The 23,232-nt window shown below is 40.6% G+C and overlaps 1 protein-coding gene across 5 annotated transcripts in view; it reads right to left on the bottom strand.

The window, feature by feature from the left end:
- Positions 1–23,232, bottom strand: part of SACS (sacsin molecular chaperone) — an 82,454-nt gene that overhangs the window by 14,693 nt on the left and 44,529 nt on the right. For 3 of the 5 annotated variants that reach the window (XM_027588147.2, XM_027588148.2, XM_027588142.2), the window contains exons 5-9: positions 19,854–19,965; positions 14,263–14,409; positions 10,462–11,944; positions 9,751–9,842; positions 2,188–2,214 (exon numbers count right to left, since the gene is read on the bottom strand). In XM_027588147.2, the coding sequence (XP_027443948.1) occupies positions 2,188–2,214; positions 9,751–9,842; positions 10,462–11,944; positions 14,263–14,409; positions 19,854–19,965 (1,861 nt within the window). The remainder of the gene's footprint in view (positions 1–2,187; positions 2,215–9,750; positions 9,843–10,461; positions 11,945–14,262; positions 14,410–19,853; positions 19,966–23,232) is intronic. The other 2 variants (XM_027588149.2, XM_027588146.2) reach the window with 1 other exon arrangement.

Raw genomic sequence — 23,232 nt, 5'->3', positions numbered from 1 at the left:
TTTGGGAAAAATATCTAATATTAATGTATAAATAAAAAACCAAGAAAACACCCACAATACATATAACATGCAACTAACACACCAGTCATGCTTAACTGAAAAAACATAAGGGAAAGTAAAGGAGAGAGAAAATGAAGTTAAGACACAATTCTAGGTACCCAGATGGGTTCAATCTGAAGTCCTGATTTCTTTTTAGTTTGTATTTAAGCCTTTAGCTTTTCACCCTAAAGTAGAAATGTTAACACAGAAAAGTCTTCACATCTTAGGTTAGAAAGCCATCGAAATGGTAAAGCACCTCCAACAGTATCGGCAAAATAATTTTTATAGCATTTTAAAAAATGACTGTTTTTGTTGCCCTAGCCTCGAAAATCATCAGCACTGTCAAAAGAGGTCAACTCGACAGTACTGAAAGTGTTCCTGGAGACAGAAATGTTTTATCTAAACTATGATTAGACATGATTATTTCAAAATAACTCTTCTAAGAGTAGTTTTGCTTCACTATCGATCTGTTCAAAATAAAAAACATCAACACACTGAATCACTCTTTAAAGACTGCATTATGTTTTTTGTTTATATTTATTCACATGTTTATGTTCAGTCCTACCTTTGAGAGAGATTTTTGACACAGATGAAAATAGGATATTAGACTACTTCAACATTTACTTAGCCAAGAAATCTCAGTCCTGGATACTTTCATCAACTGGGAGCTCACTACACTTGACCAGACTCCTTCAGAGTCACAGCCGGCTGACTCTGGGCATCCAAGGCCATAAGCACAGCAATAGCTCTTCACACTTTTCTTGTACAGAAAGGGGCAATGGCAGCTTTGACGGATGATGAGTTCTAACTACACTCCACTGTGTAGAGCTAGCCAAATCTCTTTGTAAATACACATGTGACATAGTGGAAGTCCATTCAGTGGTAAGCTACAGATAAGTCAAATCTTCTGAGAAACAGAAAGATGGGAAAAGAAAGGAACCAAGGAAAGAAAGGAAAGAGCGTGTCTACCCGCCAAGCACTCCATCTGGCACTGGGCAGGTCTAGCGGCAGCACCACGAGCACTGTGGGGGTCCAGCGGAAACGTCCACTCTAACGTGGAGCCTGCCAATGCAGTTCAAAAATCCACTGGTGGCCAAATTTCTTCTCAAGAAGTCCACATTGGCATTCTGCCTCCCTAGTGTCCCTAGTGTTCATCTAGAAAAGGAGATGCCACGAGACAACGGGAGAGGTCACTGCCTTTACCCAGAGCGTCCCCAGGGCATATGATAACTATGCAGCCTACTCATACCACCATTTTGTTTTCCTCTTTGATTACACTTTAAAAATATAGGATATATTAGGGTTTAAAAATATATAGTAAAAACAGCTGTGGATGACAAGCCACTTACAAGCTAGAAACCAAACTTAACATTAATAGGAATCATCAATATAACAATGACTTGGTTTCTCAATTAATTTGAGTATGGTACAGCTTACTTCAAAGAACTGACCAACTCCAAAAATAATATTTACCATAAAAACAATTCCTGTAAAGCAAATCTTGCATCCTCTTGTTTTCCAAGTGAAACATGAACTGAGGGGAAATAATACCAGCTGAGTCAAAATACTTTTATTTTTTAAAAAAAGTCAATAAAACGACACTGTAGGCACAGTAAGAACAATGAGCCAATTGTTCCGAGTGAAAGCTGTGTTAGCCACTTTACTTTCCTCGGTGTGCCAAGTAGAGGGTCGCTCTGCCATTCCCAGCTGCACCATGGTAAGCCAGACGCCACTGCGGGTACCAGAAAGCCTCCTCCCTTCGTGGTCACGGATCCCAGAACAGGGTCCCCTCCACACTTTCTAATCTCAGCATTTGTGTGTATCATATAAGAGAGGTGCATTCATTCACACTTTCCCACTAAAAACCGCAGCTTAAAATACAAATTTCAGCAGAATTCTTTGAGACCAAATGTTTTATGAAATGTTTTCAAATCATTTAAATATGGTTTTATTGTGGTATGTACAATAACCACCTATATGCCTATATTGGTATAGTTTCCTCTCTCCTTTAATAGTTATCAGCACCAGAAAAAAAATGTTAACATTAATCTCTAGCTACTTCAGTAAATGAAAAAACAAGATTCAAAGAATCAAATGAACAAAAACATCAGGCTACAAATAAACACAACATGTAGTCAGTTACCATACCTGAATATCCCCAGAGAAGTTGTTGTGCTAGAATATAATTAAATCCGATCTTAGAAAAAGCCAGAATTGTCACAATTTCACATGATGGCTACAGAAATTATTCTACATCTTAAGATAGCACTGTCTATGGAATCTTACACATCATTACGTAAAAGAAAAGCCATAAACAAAACTCCAAATATAGCAGAATATACATTTAAGATTTAAAAATGTATTTCAGTGCAAACTAAATCCAAACTACATACTGGGTGGGAAATCTTAGTTCAGAAAGAAAGCAAAGAAGAAAGGAATATGAACTTTGTATGTATAAATTACATTTCAACAGCATAAATAAAGTCATTTGATAAGTTCCCAATGCGCTTTTTGTACAGATGATTATCATGTGATATTCAGATATTCCAGATAAGAATTAAGAAAGGGAAGGGCGCCTGGGTGGCTCAGTCGGTTAAGCATCTGACTCTTGATTTCAGCTCAGGTCATGATCTCAGGGTCATGGGATTGAGCCCCACATCGGGCCCCATGCTGGGTGTGGAGCCTGCTCGAGATTCTCTCTCTCCCCTCCTTCCACCCTTCCCCCCAGCCTCTTAAAAAAAAAAAAAAAAGAATTAAGAAAGGGAAGACATCTAATTTACAGAGTAAATCACTCAATAAATTGGAGTATATCTACAAAGTACAGTTTTTGGAGGATCTCCATAAAGTAAGTATAATTCGGACCCTATGATAAAGAAAGGGAGGTTTTCTCATATATTTCCACTGCTTGCTTATGGTAACCACCAATAATTTCAAACATCAAAGAATCCTCCATGGCCATCTACCCCTCCTCTGCCTGAAGCAAGCCATTTCTTTGCTCAGGTACACCTCCACAGCTCTGTGCAATGTTTGTATATTTGGGTACCTTAGGCTACACTTAGCAGCTAACACAGAGCGCACACTCTTACCAAAGGAATTTAAGCTCTTCTACTCTGAACATCCTTCCAATTACTTTAGAGGCATTCTGTCAGTCAATATTGACTGAGGGCTGGAGACAGAGAAATAAACAAGAGGCATGACCTCAGACCATGTCTTATAGTCTAATGGGGAAGGTAGGTGTCAGATAAATTATTACAAATGATGACACAGGTACACGGGTGGGGCACAAGTGCTACGAGGGGCTCAGTGTGCCATGAGGACACATGGGCCATGAAGGAGCACAAGAGAGCAAGATGGGGGGCAAAGGAAACCAGGTACACCACACCTAAGGGAGGAAAAGAAGAGGCCGTCTCCCAAATAGGACAAGGATCAAAGGAGACAATAAAAGATTATTAATAATCATCACAATAATAGCAAATACTGATATACCCTTTCCATGTACTGGATTCCAGGCATCTTCGTAACACCCAGAAATGGAGCCACATAATGAAGGGCCTCATAAGAAATGTTAAGAATTTTGGCCTTTGTTCCAAGGAAAAAGGGGAAGCCTTTGAAAGATCTTCAGATAAGAAGTGGGAAAAAATTTAGAAAGATAATCATAGCAGTACTGTTGCTGTGTTAACTAGAGAGGCAAGGATGGATGTGGGAAGACTTTCAAGGTTATTCCCGTAGTCCAGGTGGGACATAGTGGCCACCTGAAAGAGGGTGAGGGTGCGGTTGGGAGACTTCCTAAGACAGGGCCCTTCTGTCCAACAGGTGGCTGTGAAAGGAGTAACCCAGAACATCCTCATGGCACAAATCTTGCACCAAAATCTTTGGAATATTGCCCATCTATATACCCGAGGTTGGCACCTGAAATCGCTCCCTCTTCTGAAGATTTCTACATACACCTATGAGATTGTCTCTGCAATGAATACCGTAAATCATCACAAAGCAGCGTCAACGTGGACAGGTGCATGTGCCGTCCCTCCAGCCGTGATGTTTGCGGTCTTTCCCCAGAAGGTCTCAGACAGAACACGCCAGCTCCTCTGTGAGGTTCCCCCAACCTGCCCCCCCTTCCTCATACTGACTCTATTCTCAGTATTTGACACAGGATGCATCCCACTAAATGGCAGTATTGTTTACATTGCTGTCCCCACTGGACTGTGAGCTCCTTCACTTTTATTCTTCACGTTATCTCCACCTAGCACAATGCCTGGTATACAGGGGACATTCAGAAAAATGTTTACTGGGAGTCTTTGGTCATGAAACAGAGCAATGCGTGAGGCCATATGTAATAAGTAAATATTAAAAATATTTCAAATATAAATAGGATCTTGGTGCTAACCTATCAGACACTCCTACCATTGTCTGATTTAACTGTTTTTTCTAATTATTTCCTCCAAAACCCATCTACCCCCTCTTCTAACTATTCCCCAAATTCTGATAGTCAAGCATTTACTCAAGTAACTTAACCCTCAAATAACTCAAAGGAAGAGGACAACATACACTCGATTATCTCACGATTATGGAGAGCAAGTAAGAGGCCAGAAGATACTCATCTGAAAAGTTAAGAGTAAACCACAGGCCTGATCCCAGGGATTTATTTGCCTTTCCATCTTTGTGCCCCTGTCCCCCGCAAAACCATCCCCACCCCAGCATGTAGAAGCATAAACATGTCCATCCAGACTTGCTAAGCAGGCACTGGAAATACAAAAACAAAATGAGAGATGGTCCCCGCTCTCAAGGATTTTACAGTCTAGCAGAGTAAAATTATGACCATGGTAAGGCAGAAGGGACCGAATGGACTACGTACTGAGCTCCCTGAGCAAAGCAGAGGCATCCATCTCAGAGGTGCAGGGCAGGGGTGGGTGTGGGGCAGGCCGTGTGAAAGGCAACCTCTTGGGAGGACACGTGCGGGCTGAAGCGTGAAGGGTGAATACAACTCAGAGGGGCAGAGTAGAGGAGAGAAAGAGTGTTCTAAGCAAAAGCAACACCACGTATAAAAATAGAGACATGAGAAAACTTTCATTCAAGTAAAAACAATTACCACGCACCCACCCTGAAGCAGTTCCTGTGCTACATGGTGGTGACAAGTGTCTCTGCTCTCATGAGGTGGATGGAGTGGTACATTTATCAATCTACAAGTGCTTGGGACGGCGAGAACAGGAGAGGGCCACTGAATGAACCAAAGCCAACGAGATGGCGAGTTCACAATCACAGAAAGCCCTGTCACCCACAGGAACAGCACCAGGTCCAACCTGAAAGAATCAGTGTCCTCTGAGAATGCCGAGCAGGGTGAAGAGCGAGCACTAGAGGGAGCGAGTCTGTGAGGAGGGACCTCCGCTACGACGGAGGCAGCACAGGAAGAGAAAGCCTAACCCAGAGGCAGCACAGGAAGAGAAAGCCTAACCCGGAGGCAGCACAGGAAAAGAAAGCCTAACCCGGAGGCAGCACAGGAAGAGAAAGCCTAACCCGGAGAGCCGGGAAGCAGGGGAAACAGACTTAAGGAGAGGATGAGGACTCAAGTCGCAAAAATGGTGATTTCGAGACACTTGCAGAACTCCAAGTGCAAAATGGTATTAGCGGCCATTTCATCAGTGTCCATATGGGCCCGGTAGCGGGTTGAACCGTACATATTATGTATGCATCATGTGATCACCAAAGTAACGACCACTGTGAGTAACACTACAACATTGCTTTTCGATAACCTGCCCTGCTGCAATACTGCAAAACTGGATAAAACTCATTTAGAAAGTTGTGACTGCCTGCCATCCTTGACTCAACCCTTACTCTCACTTCTTTAACCTTGTAATTAAGCAATCTTGCACTGGGTATCACTGAATCTTGAAGGCCTCAGACAGCCTCTCACAGAAGGATATTACTGTATTACCTTGTTACTGATTGGGAAACACAGGCTCAGAGAGGTTGGCTAATTTGTCCAGAGTCACACATGGAGGAGTCAGGTGTGAGCCCGGAGATGTGTGACCACAAAGTCCCAGGCACTCAACCACTACACCACACTGCCCCTCTTAACACTGGGGTGGCAACGGGAGATGGGGCGGTCCTTCCACAGGCATGGCGGCGGGTGCCTGGGCTGGGTGGGGAAACTCAAAGAAAGTGAAAGCGAAATGGAAGAGGTGAGTGAGAGCTCCTACACTAGCCCACATTCGGGGATAAACTCAGGAATAGGAATTCACAAATAATTCTGGGAAGCAGGAAAGAAGCATAAGGACACCAAAAAAGAATGGTGCCATAAAAGCCAAGGCCTTCAGAAAGGGCATGAGCAACAGAATCTAAACTTCAGGGAGATCAGAAAAAGGCAACAACAAAAGTCCACTGGATTTAAGTCATTAACTGATGACCTCAGCCAGTCAATTTTACTGGAAATCTAGCAGAAGCAAAGGTTCGTTTGCAGTGATAACAGATGAGGAGGAGGTACAGACCAAAAGCATATCCTACTCTTTCCAGAAGCTGGACCAGGACAGAATGCAAGAAAGGAAATCAAAGTCAAGTTTTTTCTGTTTTCCCCAAAAAAGGGAAAGTTTGAAACAATGTTTCAAGCTAACAGTAAAGGGGCAGTGGAGGCAAACAGTGAAAATACAAGCAGTTACTTTTTAGCTCAGGATTCTAAATGGGATACAAGTAAAACTATCAAATAATAAGACAGATTTTACCTGAGCAATGAAATTAGAGAAGTACCCACTGTAGAGAAAAAAACCTCATGTTTAAATTCTAGGCAGCAGTACTTTCAAAACTGGGCAATCGGTTGTTACTGATAATCAATAAACAGAAGTCCACAGTGCTCTATGTCAGCAAAACAGCCACATAATCATTATTTAGAGCAAAAAAAGATAAAATAATAAAAAATCAAATGTTGTTGATGTGTGATGTTCCCTACCATATAAAGGGACCTCCATAAATAGCACACGGCCTCTGTTCTCCCACACTCACTAATGCCCTCCGTCTGCCCCACACCACCAGAACGTGGAAGAGCATATCTGATCAGTCACTTCAGAAAAGAACGTGCATGATGCCAAGAAGCCGTCAGGGGTGGCTCCTCCACACTGTGCTGTGCAACAGCAGAAGCAAGCCGCCTGCCATCAGCCATGATCTCCAACACCAGAATTATCAGGACGTCAGGGGTGATCTGTGACGTTTATCTGCTGGACTCCTCTCTGGGCATCTCTTCGCCAACTCAGCTCTCAGAAAAGCAAAGCAAGGGCATCACTTACTGGTCCTCATCAGCCTCCACATCATAATGCTCCCAAAACATTAAAACTGTTCAAGGCAACAAAAAATATCAAAAAGTAATTTTCGCCTGGAACTAATAGTACAAAAATGATAGGGAAGATGCCCAGGAGGCAGTTACCCATCACCCATATGGCCAAATAAAATACTGAAAAGTCCAGAGGTCAGGATTACTAAATAATCATGAGAATGGTAGCCTAAACTTAAACTGATATAAAGAAAAGTGACCTTGAAGACAATTTCTGGGAGAACCGAGCTACATATTCTGGGTGACAAACAAAAACAGTCAACTCAATCCATCTAGCGTTAACAGTCCAGAGAAAATTAACCAAGAACCAGAGACAAAAGAGTGCTTATGGTATAATCCCAAAATAACAGATCAGAATCCACAGTAGATGAGCAAATGAAAAGACACACGAAGTGGGAAGACTCAACTTTATAAAAATGTCAAATTACCTAAGTAAATGCATAAATTTAACTCATTCTAAAAATATAACTAAAGGTACCCCCATCCACCTGAGGCTAGACAAACAAGTTGTGGTCATACCCCAAGAAAAAGGTATCTGAAAAGCAAAAGTAGTAAGTAAAGTAAAAGCAGTATTATTAGTAAAAGCAGTATTATTCTGTTGGACTTGTACCCCCTGCACCTGATTTGGTTCTGAATAACTTGAATAACTGGGCTGATTTCCAAATCCATATCCACCTGAGAAACTACTGGCCATTAACGAAAACATTCTCTTCAAAAGAAAGTAATACATCACACAATGAGAAAGAAGGATCTACAACTCAGACAACCTGGATGGATAAGAGTAAGTCAAAGAAACACACAGCACACACTGCATGATTCCCCTTCCAGAAAGCACAATAACTAGCTGAGCTCATCTGTGCTACTAAATGCCAGGATCACGGTGTGAGTGGATAGGACCACAGAAGGCCTGAGATGGTGTCTGGGTGTGGGCAATCTTCTGGGTTTTGACCTAGGTGTGTTCTGTTTGTAAAATTTCATTGAGCCTACATTTATGATATGTGTACTTTTCTGTATGTGCATTATATTGCAATGTAAAGTTTTTATACAAGACTGTAATACAGATTTTGAAAAATAAGGATTTCTAAAACTTTGGAGCACAGAACAGCAGAGTTATAAGAATCCGAGTTTAGACTCCCACAAAGGCTACTTTGAAGATGACCATTCCCAACTAGGTGAATCATCTAGATAGTGGAAAGATAAATGTCCACTTCCCGGCTCACAGTTACAGATCCTTATGGTAACAGCACTGCACACTCTTCTTCCTTTAGTCTCACCTGGGCTCATCCTTAGTTCGCCTCCCCCATTCCAACCCCTTTCACTTTTATTTAAATGAATAAAGAAGTATAATGACTAGCAACTTTTCCTTTAGTCATTATCCTTCAAAAGAAAACAGCATATGCTATAAAAGACACACCACAAAAAATATACTTTATAACCTTAGCCGATGGGAAAAATCCAGAATTTTTCAGGCGGGTACCTAACTTAGAGTTCAGACAACGGTTTTATAAGGGAAAGGATGCTCGCAAAGTTGAAAGATACTATTTAAGAAGGACCACTCTGTCTTTTCCTAAAAAGAATTCTCAATAAAGGACACCCATCCTTTGCCGAGACCTCAAGAGTCCCCTTTCCTGACACTGCCATCAGTCTGCAATCCCTGGAGCTGAGCCAGCACAGCCACATGAAACTCTGGAGGACTACGTGGTATGGGTGACACAACAAGGCTGGCAGGTGCAAGCCCTGAGCTCCAGGCACACAGGAGCTTCTGACCTTGAACCAATCTCTTTCCCTCCTTCCTCTGTGCGATCCAACCAACAACAGCTGTGCTCACTACTACACGGGCTATAAGATATGAGACTGGGGGTTCATGTGAGAAAGGAAATGGGAAAGCATTAAAAAGCTGTGCAAGGGACACTTGGGTGGCTCAGTCAGTTAAGCCTTTGCTTTCGGTCAGGTCATGATCCCAAGGTCCTGGGATTGAGTCCCACATTGGACTCTTTGCTCAGCAGGGAGCCTGCTTTTCCCTCTGCCTGCCATTCCCCCTGCTTGTGCTCTCTCTCTCTCTCTGACAAATAAATAAAGTCTTTAAAAAAAAAAAAAAAAAGCTGTGTTAAGAAATTACCCTAAATGTACACCACCCTGCCGTGACAGGGAGAGGTTTTGAAATACAATACCACTTTTGGATTCTGTTAGATGTCCGAATCTAGCACTGAAATGCCTTAAAATAAAATAATTACATTAGGTTGAACCATCTGAAATTGTTGACTTATAGGTCTAGAATGGGTAACTCTTGGCAATTTCATATTGGTTCAACTTCACAGAAAACTTATCAAAACTATTTATATTTTTATCAATAGGTTTATTTAAAAAAAGAAAAAAAAACTAAGCAACTATAATACCTCGGGTTTGGGCAGCTTCCTTTAAAGCAGCTATAAGGTGAGGCTTTAAGCTATCCAAAATGAACCTTCCTTCAAGACCTGGGAAAAGGGACCTAAAAAGTGAAAGAAACACAGCAATTATAACCTTCTAACAATTTTAAGATAAAGAAATTCAATTACATAATTTCAAATCAGTTATTTTCCATAAATTATAATGCACGTACCAAATCACACTGCAATACTTTTTGATCGAATATTATCTAGGCTTCACTTTAAAACATGGTGGCATCATGCACCATATCCAAGTTCACAATAGTCTAAACATCTTAGAATGAAATTAACTTTATATTCTGAGATGTCATACACATCCTCAGTTATAATGAGTTCCTTAATGTACTATTCTCTCTCATTAAATTCAATTTCATCAACATAATTATCGACTCAATCTTACTTCATTATTAGCGCTTTAGAACCACTGTTTTCAGTGTCCTGTTATTGGGATTTCCTAGAGAAACAACTGTTCGATAACTTTTTGGCTGATCGACATCTGAATGCACTTTCACTTTAGAATGTAAAAATATACCCTTTCGTATCTTAACAAAGTATTTCTGCAGAAGTCTTCCTGACCATAAAGTCTACCCTGATGGTGACTGACTGATCCCACAATAAAGGACTCCAGACATGCGTGGGGGAGAGGGGAAGAAACAAGCACAGCAGAAGCGTGAGCTCTACCTTGGATAGTCTTCTGAGGTAATATAAATAACATCTTGATCTGATACAGATGAGGAGAAGGGCACAAAATTTCCATTTTGTAAAGGTAGCAGCTCCAACCCCAGCAGTTCACTGTAGGCTTGGTCAGAAAGCACGAATTCCAGAAGGTGAAGCTTGCCTTGGGCATCACCCGGGTGCGCAGACTTCCTCAGCACCTGCCGCACCCACGCGGGCGTCACCTTCCTCACAGGCTTGGCGCTGGAGGCAGCGAGCTGAACAGCAGCAGCGAGATTGGCCGGCACCTTGACAATCTGCTTCCCTGAGCTCTGGAGGTAGTCGAGCACGGTTTTTGTGTATTCCAAACTTTCGTCCAGTTCTGAGAAGTAGGCCTGCTCCAACTTGACCCAGTGGTTGCTAATGGAATACATGACCGCGTTCTGGAACAGCTCGTTGAACAGAGGCTCCAACACGGGCCGCCAGTGCACCTTGACTTTGCTCGCGTCGGGCCAAAGCTTATAGATGATGTCAACCGACAAGGGAAAATCGGAGCTCCTTTCTGTCTCCAGACGTTTTATGGAATCTAAGATCAGAGTCGCATAGGCTTTAGGGACAACGTTCACAACAAGAAATTCATTCCACAAGGCTGCCGGGTCTCTCCACTGGTCCAGCTCCCGCCACTTTATGCTTCTGCGATTGTCAGTCAGGCCAAAGAACCCGCTGATGTGAACCGGGAGGCCTGTTTTGCTCTCCTCACCCGGTGGCAAAGGAAGAAAGCAAAAGGCTTTTCCTGGGAAATCAGCTGTTGCTCCTTTTTCTTCATCATCTCTCGATAAAGACATGGCTATTCCAATGATTGGGACAAATTTCAGTTCATCAGCTAAAGAATCAAGTTTACCACTAATCCCTCGCCCACCCACACTGTTACACACCAGCCAAGATGTTTTTTGTGCGTCCTTAGTACTCTCATCTTCTAAAACTATATTTAAGTGATATGTTACACAGGTTATGCTATTGCTTGGAATCTTTTTACAATAGTTACTTATAGCAGTTTCCAGGATCTTTACAGAATTGGGCCGCTCATGTTTCAGGGCCTTGTTCTCACTAGCAGTTACCCTAAACACCAGTCTGTCGGTTCCATCGGCCTCTCGGATGTGTAAGGAAACATCCTGCACACTTTTCAGGAAGAGCAGCACTGTGTCTGCATCTGCCCTGAAAGATTCAAACAACTCAAGAACCTTCTGCTTGTTGTAGAGGTTACTACTCAGCTGGGAAGGTTGTAGGCGGAGAGGGAAACGGAAAAATGTTCCTGGAAAATTGGCATTTACAAATGTTTCCTTGGTGCTTCCAAAAATGCCAATAAACGGTGCAAACTGGTCTGAAAGTTCACTAATTTCTTTGCTGTCATCTTTGAGGTTCCAACACTGGCCTGATTCATGTGGACCAAAAAGGGTTTGATGAGGATCTAGCATCCCAATCTGGTCACCACTAAATATACAAGGAACATCTGCAAAGAAGAATTCAACAGTCATGATCAACTCTGAAATTTAATGGACAATTATAATTACAATGTACAATTACTATCAAAATAGTATATGTGGAAAAGCATAAACCATAAAGTGACTCTAACAGATTTATCTAAAAACAAACTAAATTTAGCTCAGAAATTTAATTCTCTGAACATGAAATCTAATGATTTCTCTTTTCATTCAGCAAGTACCAGGCAGAGAAACTTTAAGGATTACTGTGAAAACATAAGATAAATCTTCAAACACCTACTAAACAATTACCATATGTAAAGGGTATCTGGATATTTATACTCAGCCCCCACAGCCACCTGAACCCAATTATACAGAGTTGCATCCTAAAAATAAACACTTCAACCACAGATTCTCCAAAAAGTGGGGGAGAGAAATCACAGCGCAGGTGACTCTGCCCACCACGCTACTCGGTGGGCAAAGGCCCTGGGGTGAGTCTACAACAAGCCCCCCTGGTTCGCCTCTCACGCCAAGCACACCTCACCACGCGGAACCTAACCAAGCGCAGTGCTGCAAGAGACACATTTTTTTATACAGCATGGCTCCTAAAACCAACAGCAACTGTTTCACCTGCTTCTCAACCACAGACAGAATATTTCGACAGACAGAATATTTCGACAGAGGCAAAATAACGAAGTATGTCAGATGCTCTGTACTTATCTTCACCACGGTGCCTTTCTAAGGACTTCCTGAGAGTAATTGTGACGTGTTTTGCCTCACATGCTGACTTTAGCACCTAACCTTCACGCAAGATGCATGTTAATATTTATGGTCATCAACACCAGGCCGAGCTGTCACAACCACAGATTCCTAAGCTTCCAGGTGTTTTAAGTAGGAAATGTGATGTCCACCAACCCAACCGCTAAATTCATCAACAACGTGGTGGGATGGCACTCTCGTCTGCGCTCCCTTTACATCACGTCTGCACTCCCATTACTGAAATTATGTCAGAGAGATTCCTGACAGTTGTAAAGCATGATGCACGACCTCTGCAAAGCCTCAGATTAGAGCACAGCACTCCAGTTAATACCGTCCCGCATAAACGTGCTCACTCGCCAACGGGGAACAAACAAACCCACAGTGATACACAGATGCTGGCAGTCAGCTTGACCCTCCGAATGAACAGTTCATTCCTGTACGACAGTCTCCACACTTATGCAATTCATGTATGTGCCCCCATAAAATTTTAAAACTTCCACAGACCTGAGGAGTAACTTGCAAATGGTTGAACATATCAATGTTAACATTCATGTATAATTGTTACATAATACTGTGAGATATGATTTAATGTATGATTTAAGTTACACAATAGATTATAATAATATAAATGCAATCAAAATAGAGGCTTACTAAAATTGGGCTATAGTGAGGGTGACCCAACGTGCCCCTAGGCAAGGGTAGTCGCAGTTCAGGCCAGCGGTTTCAGAATGATACCACCCTCTTCCACCTTGATGAGTGCTCCGGTTTGAACATAAGTCATAGGGTTACCCTTGCTATATAGCTACAGCTCTGCCAGCCAGCTCAGTCTCTCCTCCTGCAAGTTCAAACTGCAAACAGAGTTTGAAACTAAACCACCGCAAGTGCCAATTCCATGAAAACAACTTTTTTAGCACAAACGACAGTAAACACTGAGAGCTTTGACTCTGGAAGAATAGCCATCTACTCTCAGAGATGTCTACACCAAGAGTTTAAAGTACTTCCTATTGTAACCATGAACCGGAATCCTCATATTCTTTCTAGATTCAAAACATGATTTCAAAGTAATCTTTAAAATACTCAAACATTTAAGAAGAGTAAAACTTTTATCAGGAAATGCTGAGAAACCAGAATCAAAGATCTTCACTTTGTTCGTTATTCAATTCTACTGAGTATTATACTTTCCTCGTTAATCTCCTAATATTTAAAAATATGTACAAGAAAATCTGTGAAAATCCATTTGTCTGACTCAAAGATACTCAGTGTAAAATTTTTTAGAGTAGTAATAATTTGAATAGGCATTTGAAGAGTTACATTTCAAACCTCATGTAAAATGACTTAACATATAATATTACACTGATCCCACCGGATCACGACATTAATGTTTAGCAGCACATGCTAAAGTTTTGGTGTACCAACCATGGTAACTTTAGAAAACATGGATAATTCACTGGCATACTTCTTGCCACCACCAGAGAATTTGGAAAAGATGCCTTTTAAAAGTATCATCTCCAAAGTTAACCAAATAAATTACAAAATGTAGGTTAAAATAATTTTCATGACCGTGACCCAAAAACCAAAAATACTATACCTGTTATATGATAGACAGAATTAAACCCAATTCCGAATCTTCCAACCTTCAGGGGGTCGTCCTTTTTCCTGCTTCTGGCTATTTCCTGAATGCCATGCCAGTCCTCTGGGGTGAAAACTGCATTGTTGTATACATACAAAGCCGGCCCTGCGTGTTAAAGCGCACATGCAGTATTCAGAAAGAAGTAAGCCGTGGTGTTCAGTCCTCTGTCAAGAACTTCCTCTACATAAAACTGCTTATTCCATGGGAAGATGGAAAGAAGTGAATGGAATGACTGAATTCTGCATTGTAATTCCAATTTTCACAATAAAAGTAAAAACAAAAACTAATGTAAAAATAACTAGCAGGAAAAACAAAATTATTGCTGGCCAAAACTCCAAAAAGGAAAATTAAGGATGTTATGATACTTAGACATCCAAACCACAGAGCAAATGAAGAAGTAAGAGTATAGTTATTACTTTATAAAATTTGTTCCTAAATGGCATATTTAAATCATTTTGTAAACAGGATAACCTATAAATGTACAAAGGAGACTTGCTATCTAAAAAAAACCTTGTTAATATATTATTTCATAAAGAGAAAAATAATCCTTTTGTCATGTTAATAATCACCCTGTTTGTTTTTGTCAGCCTCTGGATTTTTCTATACAAGGCATTACCTGTATAACTAAAACAATCATTAATGCGACAAATTTTAAAATCAGCACTTCAGAATACTACTACCCTGTCTTCAAAGTAGCTCTTTTAAAAGGTAACCTCTGTAATTCAAAATATTTGAATTTATAATGTGAATTTTTAATTCAAAATGTTTTTGGAACACCACTTTTTAAAACTTCAGAATCTCTAACATTCTTTGAATATGTTCAACTATAGTAATTCAACATATTTAAAAATAATTAACATTGTTCTTTTGGGGTGCCTGGGTGGCTCAGTTGGTTAAGCATCTGCCTTCGGCTCAGGTCATGATCTCAGATTCTGAGGTCGAGCCCCGTGTGGGGCTCCCTGCTCAGCGGGGAGTCTGCTTTTCCTCTGCCCCTCCCCTAACTCACGCGCAGCGCGCAAAAAAAAAAAACATTGTTCTTTTAAAAAGTTACTGAAGTATAACACACATACAATGAAGTGCAAAGATCTTAAGTGCACAGCTTGATGAATTCTTACAAAGTGAATAAACCTGTGGAACCTTCATCCAAATGAACACAGAGAACCTTCCAGCACCCCCAGAAGCCTCTCTTCACACACCTATAAATTCAAGCTCAGATATGGGGATGTTGGCCATCGCTTGTTTTACAAAAATGGCCTGGTGCTGTGTGTAATAGACTAAGAATGGATAGGAAAGTAGCCAAGACTGCCGAGGGCTTTCTGAAGAGGAGCACGCAGTGGCTGAAGCGGACTCCAGATTTCACACCCAGCTCTACCATTACCAACTCATCACTTCCAGCAAACAAAAGTCTGTAAGGCTCAGTGTCCCCATCTGCTCGCCTGTAAAATAAGGATGAGAACAGTATCGCCCCACAAAGAAGTGTGGAGGCTCAAATGACAGAATACAAATGAGGGCCCAGCACAATGCCTAGCACAGAGTAAACCCCAAAACAGTCAGATACTGTGACTGTTGTAATCATACTGTGACTGTGGTATATGACATGTTAAGTATTTATGATTAGCAAAATATTGTTATAGGAATCTTAATAAAATAAGTATCCTAATCGCCGACAGCTAACTATAGCTGGTCTGAAACGGGATCTGGTGAACAGTGTCTGGTTCTGCCTACTCCAAATGTCCGTTAAAAATACCTACGAAAGGGGCACCTGGGTGGCTCAGTCGTTAAGCATCTGCTTTCGGCTCAGGTCATGATCCCAGGGTCCTGGGATCGAGCCCCGCATCGGGCTCCCTGCTCGGCAGGAAGCCTGCTTCTCCCTCTCCCACTCCCCTGGCTTGTGTTCCCTCTCTCGCTGTCTCTCTGTCAAATAAATAAAATCTTAAAAAAAAAAATACCTACAAAGACACAGAAACAGGGACCACAAAACCTCACAACACTGAACACCGGGACTGAGAGTGAACCTCTGCCAGAATCCAGAAAGAACTTGCCTAACTAGAAGGTCTACGGAAGGGAATTAAAAATCCAGCAGGGAACACACCATGTAACCCTGCCAGGAGCAAAGCAGAGCTGCCAGCCTGGAGGAAGACCTCCCTTCCTTCCCATTGTCAACCCAAAAACCCTCTGCGGCCCAGCTGCTTTTAGAAAACATCTGTCAAGTTACAAAACAGATGCATGTTCTTGCAAATTCAAACAAAGTAGTGCTTCTAATGAAAAAGAATTTCCTCCTCACAACCTCACTCTCCAAGGTTTACTGTCTCCCATCAGACCCCATCAGTGAGCTCCTAGAAAGGACACAGGCAGCAAACACCCCTGTTCGTGGAACTACTCTGTACACTGGCTTCCAGAGCGCACCTGACAACACGGGTTAGTCAGTGATTGAACCAGGCGGTGCTCAGATGAGCCCACCTCAGCCAGCAGACAAATGGATGAGGCAGCTCAATGCATCGCTCTTCACTGGCTTCCGTATTTAGCAGGCATAATCCAGTTCTTATTTCAGATTTTTAATCATGATATTATCTGATTATCCTCATTCTGGACTCATACTCATCCTGGAGATTTAATCTCGAATCTCACTGAATCTCCAACCTCCATCTTGCAGGTCAATTTTAAAATACCCCAATCCACCCTGATTGAAAAGGTGCCTCTTGGTTCTGAGAGTGAAATAACAAAAGAATAAACCTCTTGAGAGAATTTTCTCAAACAGAAGTTATTTATCTGGGAAGGAAAGGTGAGCAGCAGGCCTACAATCTACTTTCTCCTTTTGAAAAGGAATGGGGGGGAGGGAGGGAGGGGGAGGGGGGGAGAGAGAGAGAGAAGCCAGCCAAATCTCCTTGTAAACATGCTGATGACAGATCTCTGGGCAAACACACTAACGCTACCTGCTAGCAGAGGAGTCTAGTGGATGCTTTTAGAACTTGCTTATTATAAGTAAACCTGGAATTTACATATTTATGAGACAGAACTCCCTGAAAAAGTCACAAGCTATTTAATTATCAGAGAAAAACTGAAATAGCTCCTTTTGTGTAGGCGATGGCCTGCGTCCATCACTCAGAGGCCACCTCTGCTAACCTTAGGCCCAGGTGTATCCAACACGTGCATGGACCTAGAGGGAGGTGCTGGGAGTCCAAGACTTTTCCATACTTCCTTCACTGTGTCTCTTAATTAACCACATCCTTGAAATCCTTACTGGTGTGAAAACGGGTAAGATCTCCTCATTTCTATGCACCTGATTTGACAGATTGAGTCTTCTGTCACCTGATTACATAAAAAAGAACAAAAACAAGGTGGACTGAAAAGTTCTCTTTTGCAAATTTAAGTATCAATAAAGGGAAACAAAACTAAGATCCAAGAAGACAATACCAGTTAAGACAACATTCACATCTGAACATAAGAGAAAGATATTTTCAAATATGCAAGAGCATGGAGGGTCCTCAACAAATATTTGTTAAATAAAGGTATCAAAGATTTCTCCCTACTTATATGTGTCCAAGTTTATTTTAAATCAGCTCATCTGATAATAAGTTTAAAGAGCTTATCTCTAAGTATACAGCTGACCCTTGAACAACATAGGTTTGAACTGCACCGATTATACACGGATTTTTTTCAGTAAATGTATTTTCTTTTTCTTATGATTTTAACATTTTCTTTCCTCTAGTTTACCATACTGGAAGACTACAGTACATAATACATATAGCATACAAAATATGTGTTAATTGACTATGTTATGGATAAGATGCTTCTGGTCATAGTAGGTTGTTAGTAGCTAAGTTTTGGGCAAGTCAGAAGTTATACACAGATTTTTGACTGCACAGGGGTCGGCGCCCCTAACGCCCACATTCTTCCAGAGTCAAATGGACTTATGCACAAATTCAGTTAAATAATCTTGTTTCAAGTATTTTTTTTAAACGAGGTGAAGTCAAGGCTGGAAGCTAAAAATCCTAGACTTAAGGTAGGAGTTTGAAGCAAAACACTTCTAGGATCTCCTCACACCTTTATGGCTCTACAGTACACATGTATTAATATCAGTGTGATACCAGACATAAAATTATCACAGATGAGCCCATCTAATCCACAAAATTACTTGGAGGCAGGGGCATCTGGGTGGCTTAGTCGGTTAAGCATCTGCCTTCCACTCAGGTCATGGTCCTGGGGTCCTGGGATAGAGCCCCGCGACGGGCTCCCTGCTCAGCAATCTGCTTCTCCCACTCCCTCTGTGCTCGCTCACACACTCTCTCTCTCACTCACTCGCTCTCAAATAAAATCTTTAAAAAATAATAACTTGGAGGCAGATTTTGTTCTTATTACCATTTATAGGCAAGCAGACTGAAATTAAGCAGGGCTGAGCCATCTGCTTAATCATGGTGAGTAAATATGGGGATTGGAGTAGTTGCTGGGCAAACCGGTGCCCAAGGGAGACATGCCTTGTGGTGGGAGACATGCCTTGTGGTGGGCCCGTGCAGGACCAGGACCTAAACAAGAGCCTCCTCTCCACACCTGGTATCTTTCAACAGTAGTTATAATAAATCAGGGAATCCTAAAACCAGGACACCTGACTTGATACTCTTTTCTTTATAAAACTGGACAACGGTAGAGAGACGGCCTGCCCCCATCACCAAGGCAGGAGGGGTCAGGGCTAGAATGGCAGCCTCCTGGTGTGTTAGGTCTCACTGTCTTCACACAACAAACAAGTACAACTTGCCTATCACAATCTGACCAAAGAATGAATATATCAGCTCTAATAAATATTAAATATATAATGTTTAAGTATTTAACAATTAATGTTGATTATTCTCCTCAATCATAAAACATCTTTTCAAAAATATAGGACATACACCTCTTTAAAAGTCTGTTCAGGGAAGTCTGAATCAATCGTTCTTATTTTCAATAACCTTCCATCATATATAATCATTCTATTATATATAATCATATGTAGTCGTATGTATCATATATATTATCCTACTGACTTTTAAGTTGCACTGAAAGTTATGAACATTCTTTTGAACACAGCACATCAAAGAGTAGGGCAGAGGTATCAGGAGTTGATTGGTTACAGTTCTCTGTCTTTCCATTCATTGTCCTTATTCCCTTGTCTCCTTCAATTTTTCTTCCCAACCCACATTAAAACACATCAAGGGTACCCTAAAAGTAGGTAACAATACTTCTTTCTAAATGCAGAGAAGTGTTACGTATGTGGAAAGGGTGTCCTTCTGTCTTGCTAATAATATAACTCACAAGTTCACTGAATAAAATAAGAGGCTTATGTGTTTACGTTGTTACTTTGAGTTTCAACATTTTTACTCTTTGTTCTCTAAAAATACTGACTTAGCAGACTCCTGTCCATCAAAAGCAGAGAAAAACATCTGAAAAAGTGGAATTAAGTATGGAAAGAAATGCAGTATGCATGGTAATTAGACCGTTCATCAGAGTATTGTAAAACACTAAAAATTACCTATTAACACATTAAACGAACCTTGTTCCTCATTCTTGATTCTTACCCTGATATTGTGCCATATCTTTTGACCAAAGAGTCTCCGTTCCATACTGAGTTTCATCATATAAAAATTTAACTTCTGTGGCCCCCGCATCTTCTGCATTCTGAATTAATTCCTAATCAAGAAATACACCAAAAAATAATATTTAGTAATACAGTAATCTGCCCATCTGCCCATTTACCTATTAACATTTAAAAAGTAATTACATTTAAGTAACAGAAGCCCACAACTGGCATCATTACTTTTAAATCTGGTGGGGCTATGACTGCAAGTAATTGTCACAAGCACTGAGAGGATAGTTGAGAGCTTGTGAGTCCTTCTCCAATTATGCACCTAAAATGCGATTTTTAACTTGCTATCTCCTCGCCCCCAATACAAATCCTGAAACTGTAACTCTCTTATTCACAATCTACCCAAAGCCTTCATTCAAAAGAAAGTACTCCATTTCTGAAAATAGCACGGATTGTTCTGTTTCTGGGACAGATACCTTCTTCTCAAAGTAGTTACCAAATACAGACTTTTATCACTTCCTTATCAAACTTACTTTCTCTTCGGAAAAATGTATGTACGTACTGATTAGTATTCTGCATTCTTGAGAAGATGGGTTATGAACCTGTCTTTCCCCTGCACTAAAGCTGAAAGCTTCTTCACAGTCTGGACTGATTCATTCCTTTCTCACAAAGAAAGTAGTAGTGTTACTTGTTTGGTGGATGGGTGGTCACACCTCTGCAATGTAGATAGCAAAGAGCAAACTACAAGATTTATACCCATCGGTAGCCACAAAAAAATCCTCAGTCTCAACAACCCCAATCACTTTGGCATGCCTACCCAAAACAGGCTGGGCTCTCGTCCATTTGAAGGGAGCATCAGGCTCTGAAATAATTTCAGAATCCAACTCTTAAAGCCAACACCATAATCATCAAACTTGAACTCGAGATATTATCTCTTGTTTATTGTGGACCTTGTCTAAAGCAAAGTCAACAGATGACAGACAACTGCCCGGAGAAGCTCTGACTTAGACCAAACCAAATCAAGTGGTTATATTTTAAATGGATGGATCTTTAAAACACAATAATTACCCTGTATTATTCACCCTAAATGAGGGGAGGGAGCAGTGAGGACAGACAAGAAGTAAGGAGAGCTTATACTGATCCTCTGGCAATGCCAACAGCAAAACCTACAAGAGACTCCTTTTAGATCTAAAGACACCTACAGATTGAAAGTGAGGGTGTGGAGAAGCATCTATCATGCTAATGGCCACCAAAAGAAAGCCAGAGTAGACATACTTATATCAGACAAAAGAGATTTTAAACCAAAGACTGTAACAAGAGATGAAGAAGGGAATTATATCATAATAAGGGGTCTATGCATCAAGAAGATCTAACAACTGTAAATATTTATGCCCTCAACTTGGAAGCACCCAAACATATAAATCAATTAATAACAAACATAAAGGAAATCATTGATAATAATACAATAACAGTAAGGGGACTTTAACACCCCACTTACATCAATGGACAGATCATCTAAACAGAAAATCAACAAGGAAACAATGGCTTTGAATGACACACTGGACCCGATGAACTTAACAGATATATTCAGAACATTTCATCCAGCAGCAGAACACACATTCTCTTTGAATGCACATGGAACTTTCTCCAGAACAGATCACATACTGGGTCACAAATCAGGCTGCAACTAGTAGAAAAAGACTGAGATGATACCATGCATATTTTCAGACCACAATGCTATGAAACTTAAAGTCAACAAGAAAAAATTTGGAAAGACCACAAAAAAATGGAGATTAAAGAATACCCCACAAAAGAATGAATGGGTTACCCAGGAAATTAAAAAAGAAATTAAAAAATACACAAAAGCAAATGAAAATGAAAACACAATAGTCCAGAACCTTTGGGATATAGCAAAGGCAATCCTAAAAGGGAAGTAAATTGCAATATAGGACTACCTCAAGAAGCAACAAAAGTCTCACAAAACCTAACCTTACACCTTACGGAGGTAGAAGAGAACAGCAAAGAAAGCCTAAAGCCAGCAGAAGAAGGGAAGTAATAAAGATTAAGCAGAAATAAATGATATAGAAACAAACAAACAAAAAAATGAACAGACCAATGAAACTAAGGGCTGTTCTTTGAAAGAATTAATAAAATTAATAAACCCCTAGCCAGACTTATCAAAAAGAAAAGAGAAAGGACCTAAAATCACAAATGAAAGAGGAGATATCAGAACCAACACCAGAGAAATACAATTATGAGAATATTATAAAAAAGTATATGCCAACAAACTCAGTAATCTAGAAGAAATGGACATATTCCTAGAAACATACAAACTACCAAAACTGAAACAGGAAGAAACAGAAAATTTGAACAGAACCATAACCAGCAAAGAAATTGAATCAGTAATCAAAAATCTCCCAAAAAACAAAAGTCCAGGGCCAGATGGCTTCCCAGGGGAATTCTACCAGACATTCAAAGAAGAATTAATACCTATTATTTTCAAGCTGTTCCAAAATATAGAAATGGAAGGAAAACTTCCAAACTCTGAGGCCAGCTTTACTTTGATTAAAATCAGACAAAGACCCCATTAAAAAAAAGAATTACAGGCCAATATCCCTGATGAACACGGATACAAAAATTTTCAACGAGACACTAGCTAATAGGATCCAACAGTACATTGAAAGAATTATTCACCACGATCAAGTGGGATTTACTCCTGGGCTGCAGGGGTGGTTCAATATCCACAAATCAAACCACGTGACACACCACATTAATAAAAGAGAGGACAAGCACCATATAATCCTCTTAATAGAGGCAGAAAAAGCATTTGACAAAATACAGCAGCCATTCTTGATAAAAACCCTCAACAAATTAGGGATAGATGGAACATACCTCAATATCATAAAGGCCATATACCAAGGACCCACAGCTAATATCATGCTCGATGGGGAAAAACTGAGAGCTTTTCCCCTACAGTCAGGAAGAAGACAGGGATGGTCCCTCCCACCATGACTATTTAACATAGTACTGGAAGTCTTAGGTTCAGCAATCAGACAACACAAAGAAATAAAAGGCATCCAAACTGGCAAGGAAGAAGTCAAACTTTCACTATTTACAGACAACAGGATACTCTATGTAGAAAACCCAGAAGACTCCGCCAAAAAAAATTGCTAGAATACATGAACTCAGCAAAGTCACAGGATATAAAATCAATGTAAGGAAGTCTATCGCATTTCTATACACCAATAATGAAGCAGCAGAAAAAGAAATCAAGGAATCAATTCCATTTATAATTGCACCAAAAACCGTAAGATACCTAGGAATAAACTTAACCAAAGAGGTAAAAGATCTGTACTCTGAAAACTATGGAA

The sequence above is a fragment of the Zalophus californianus genome, chromosome 3, assembly GCF_009762305.2.
Source record: "Zalophus californianus isolate mZalCal1 chromosome 3, mZalCal1.pri.v2, whole genome shotgun sequence".
Lineage (NCBI taxonomy): Eukaryota > Metazoa > Chordata > Mammalia > Carnivora > Otariidae > Zalophus > Zalophus californianus.
This window is presented reverse-complemented; position numbering and strand designations above follow the sequence as displayed.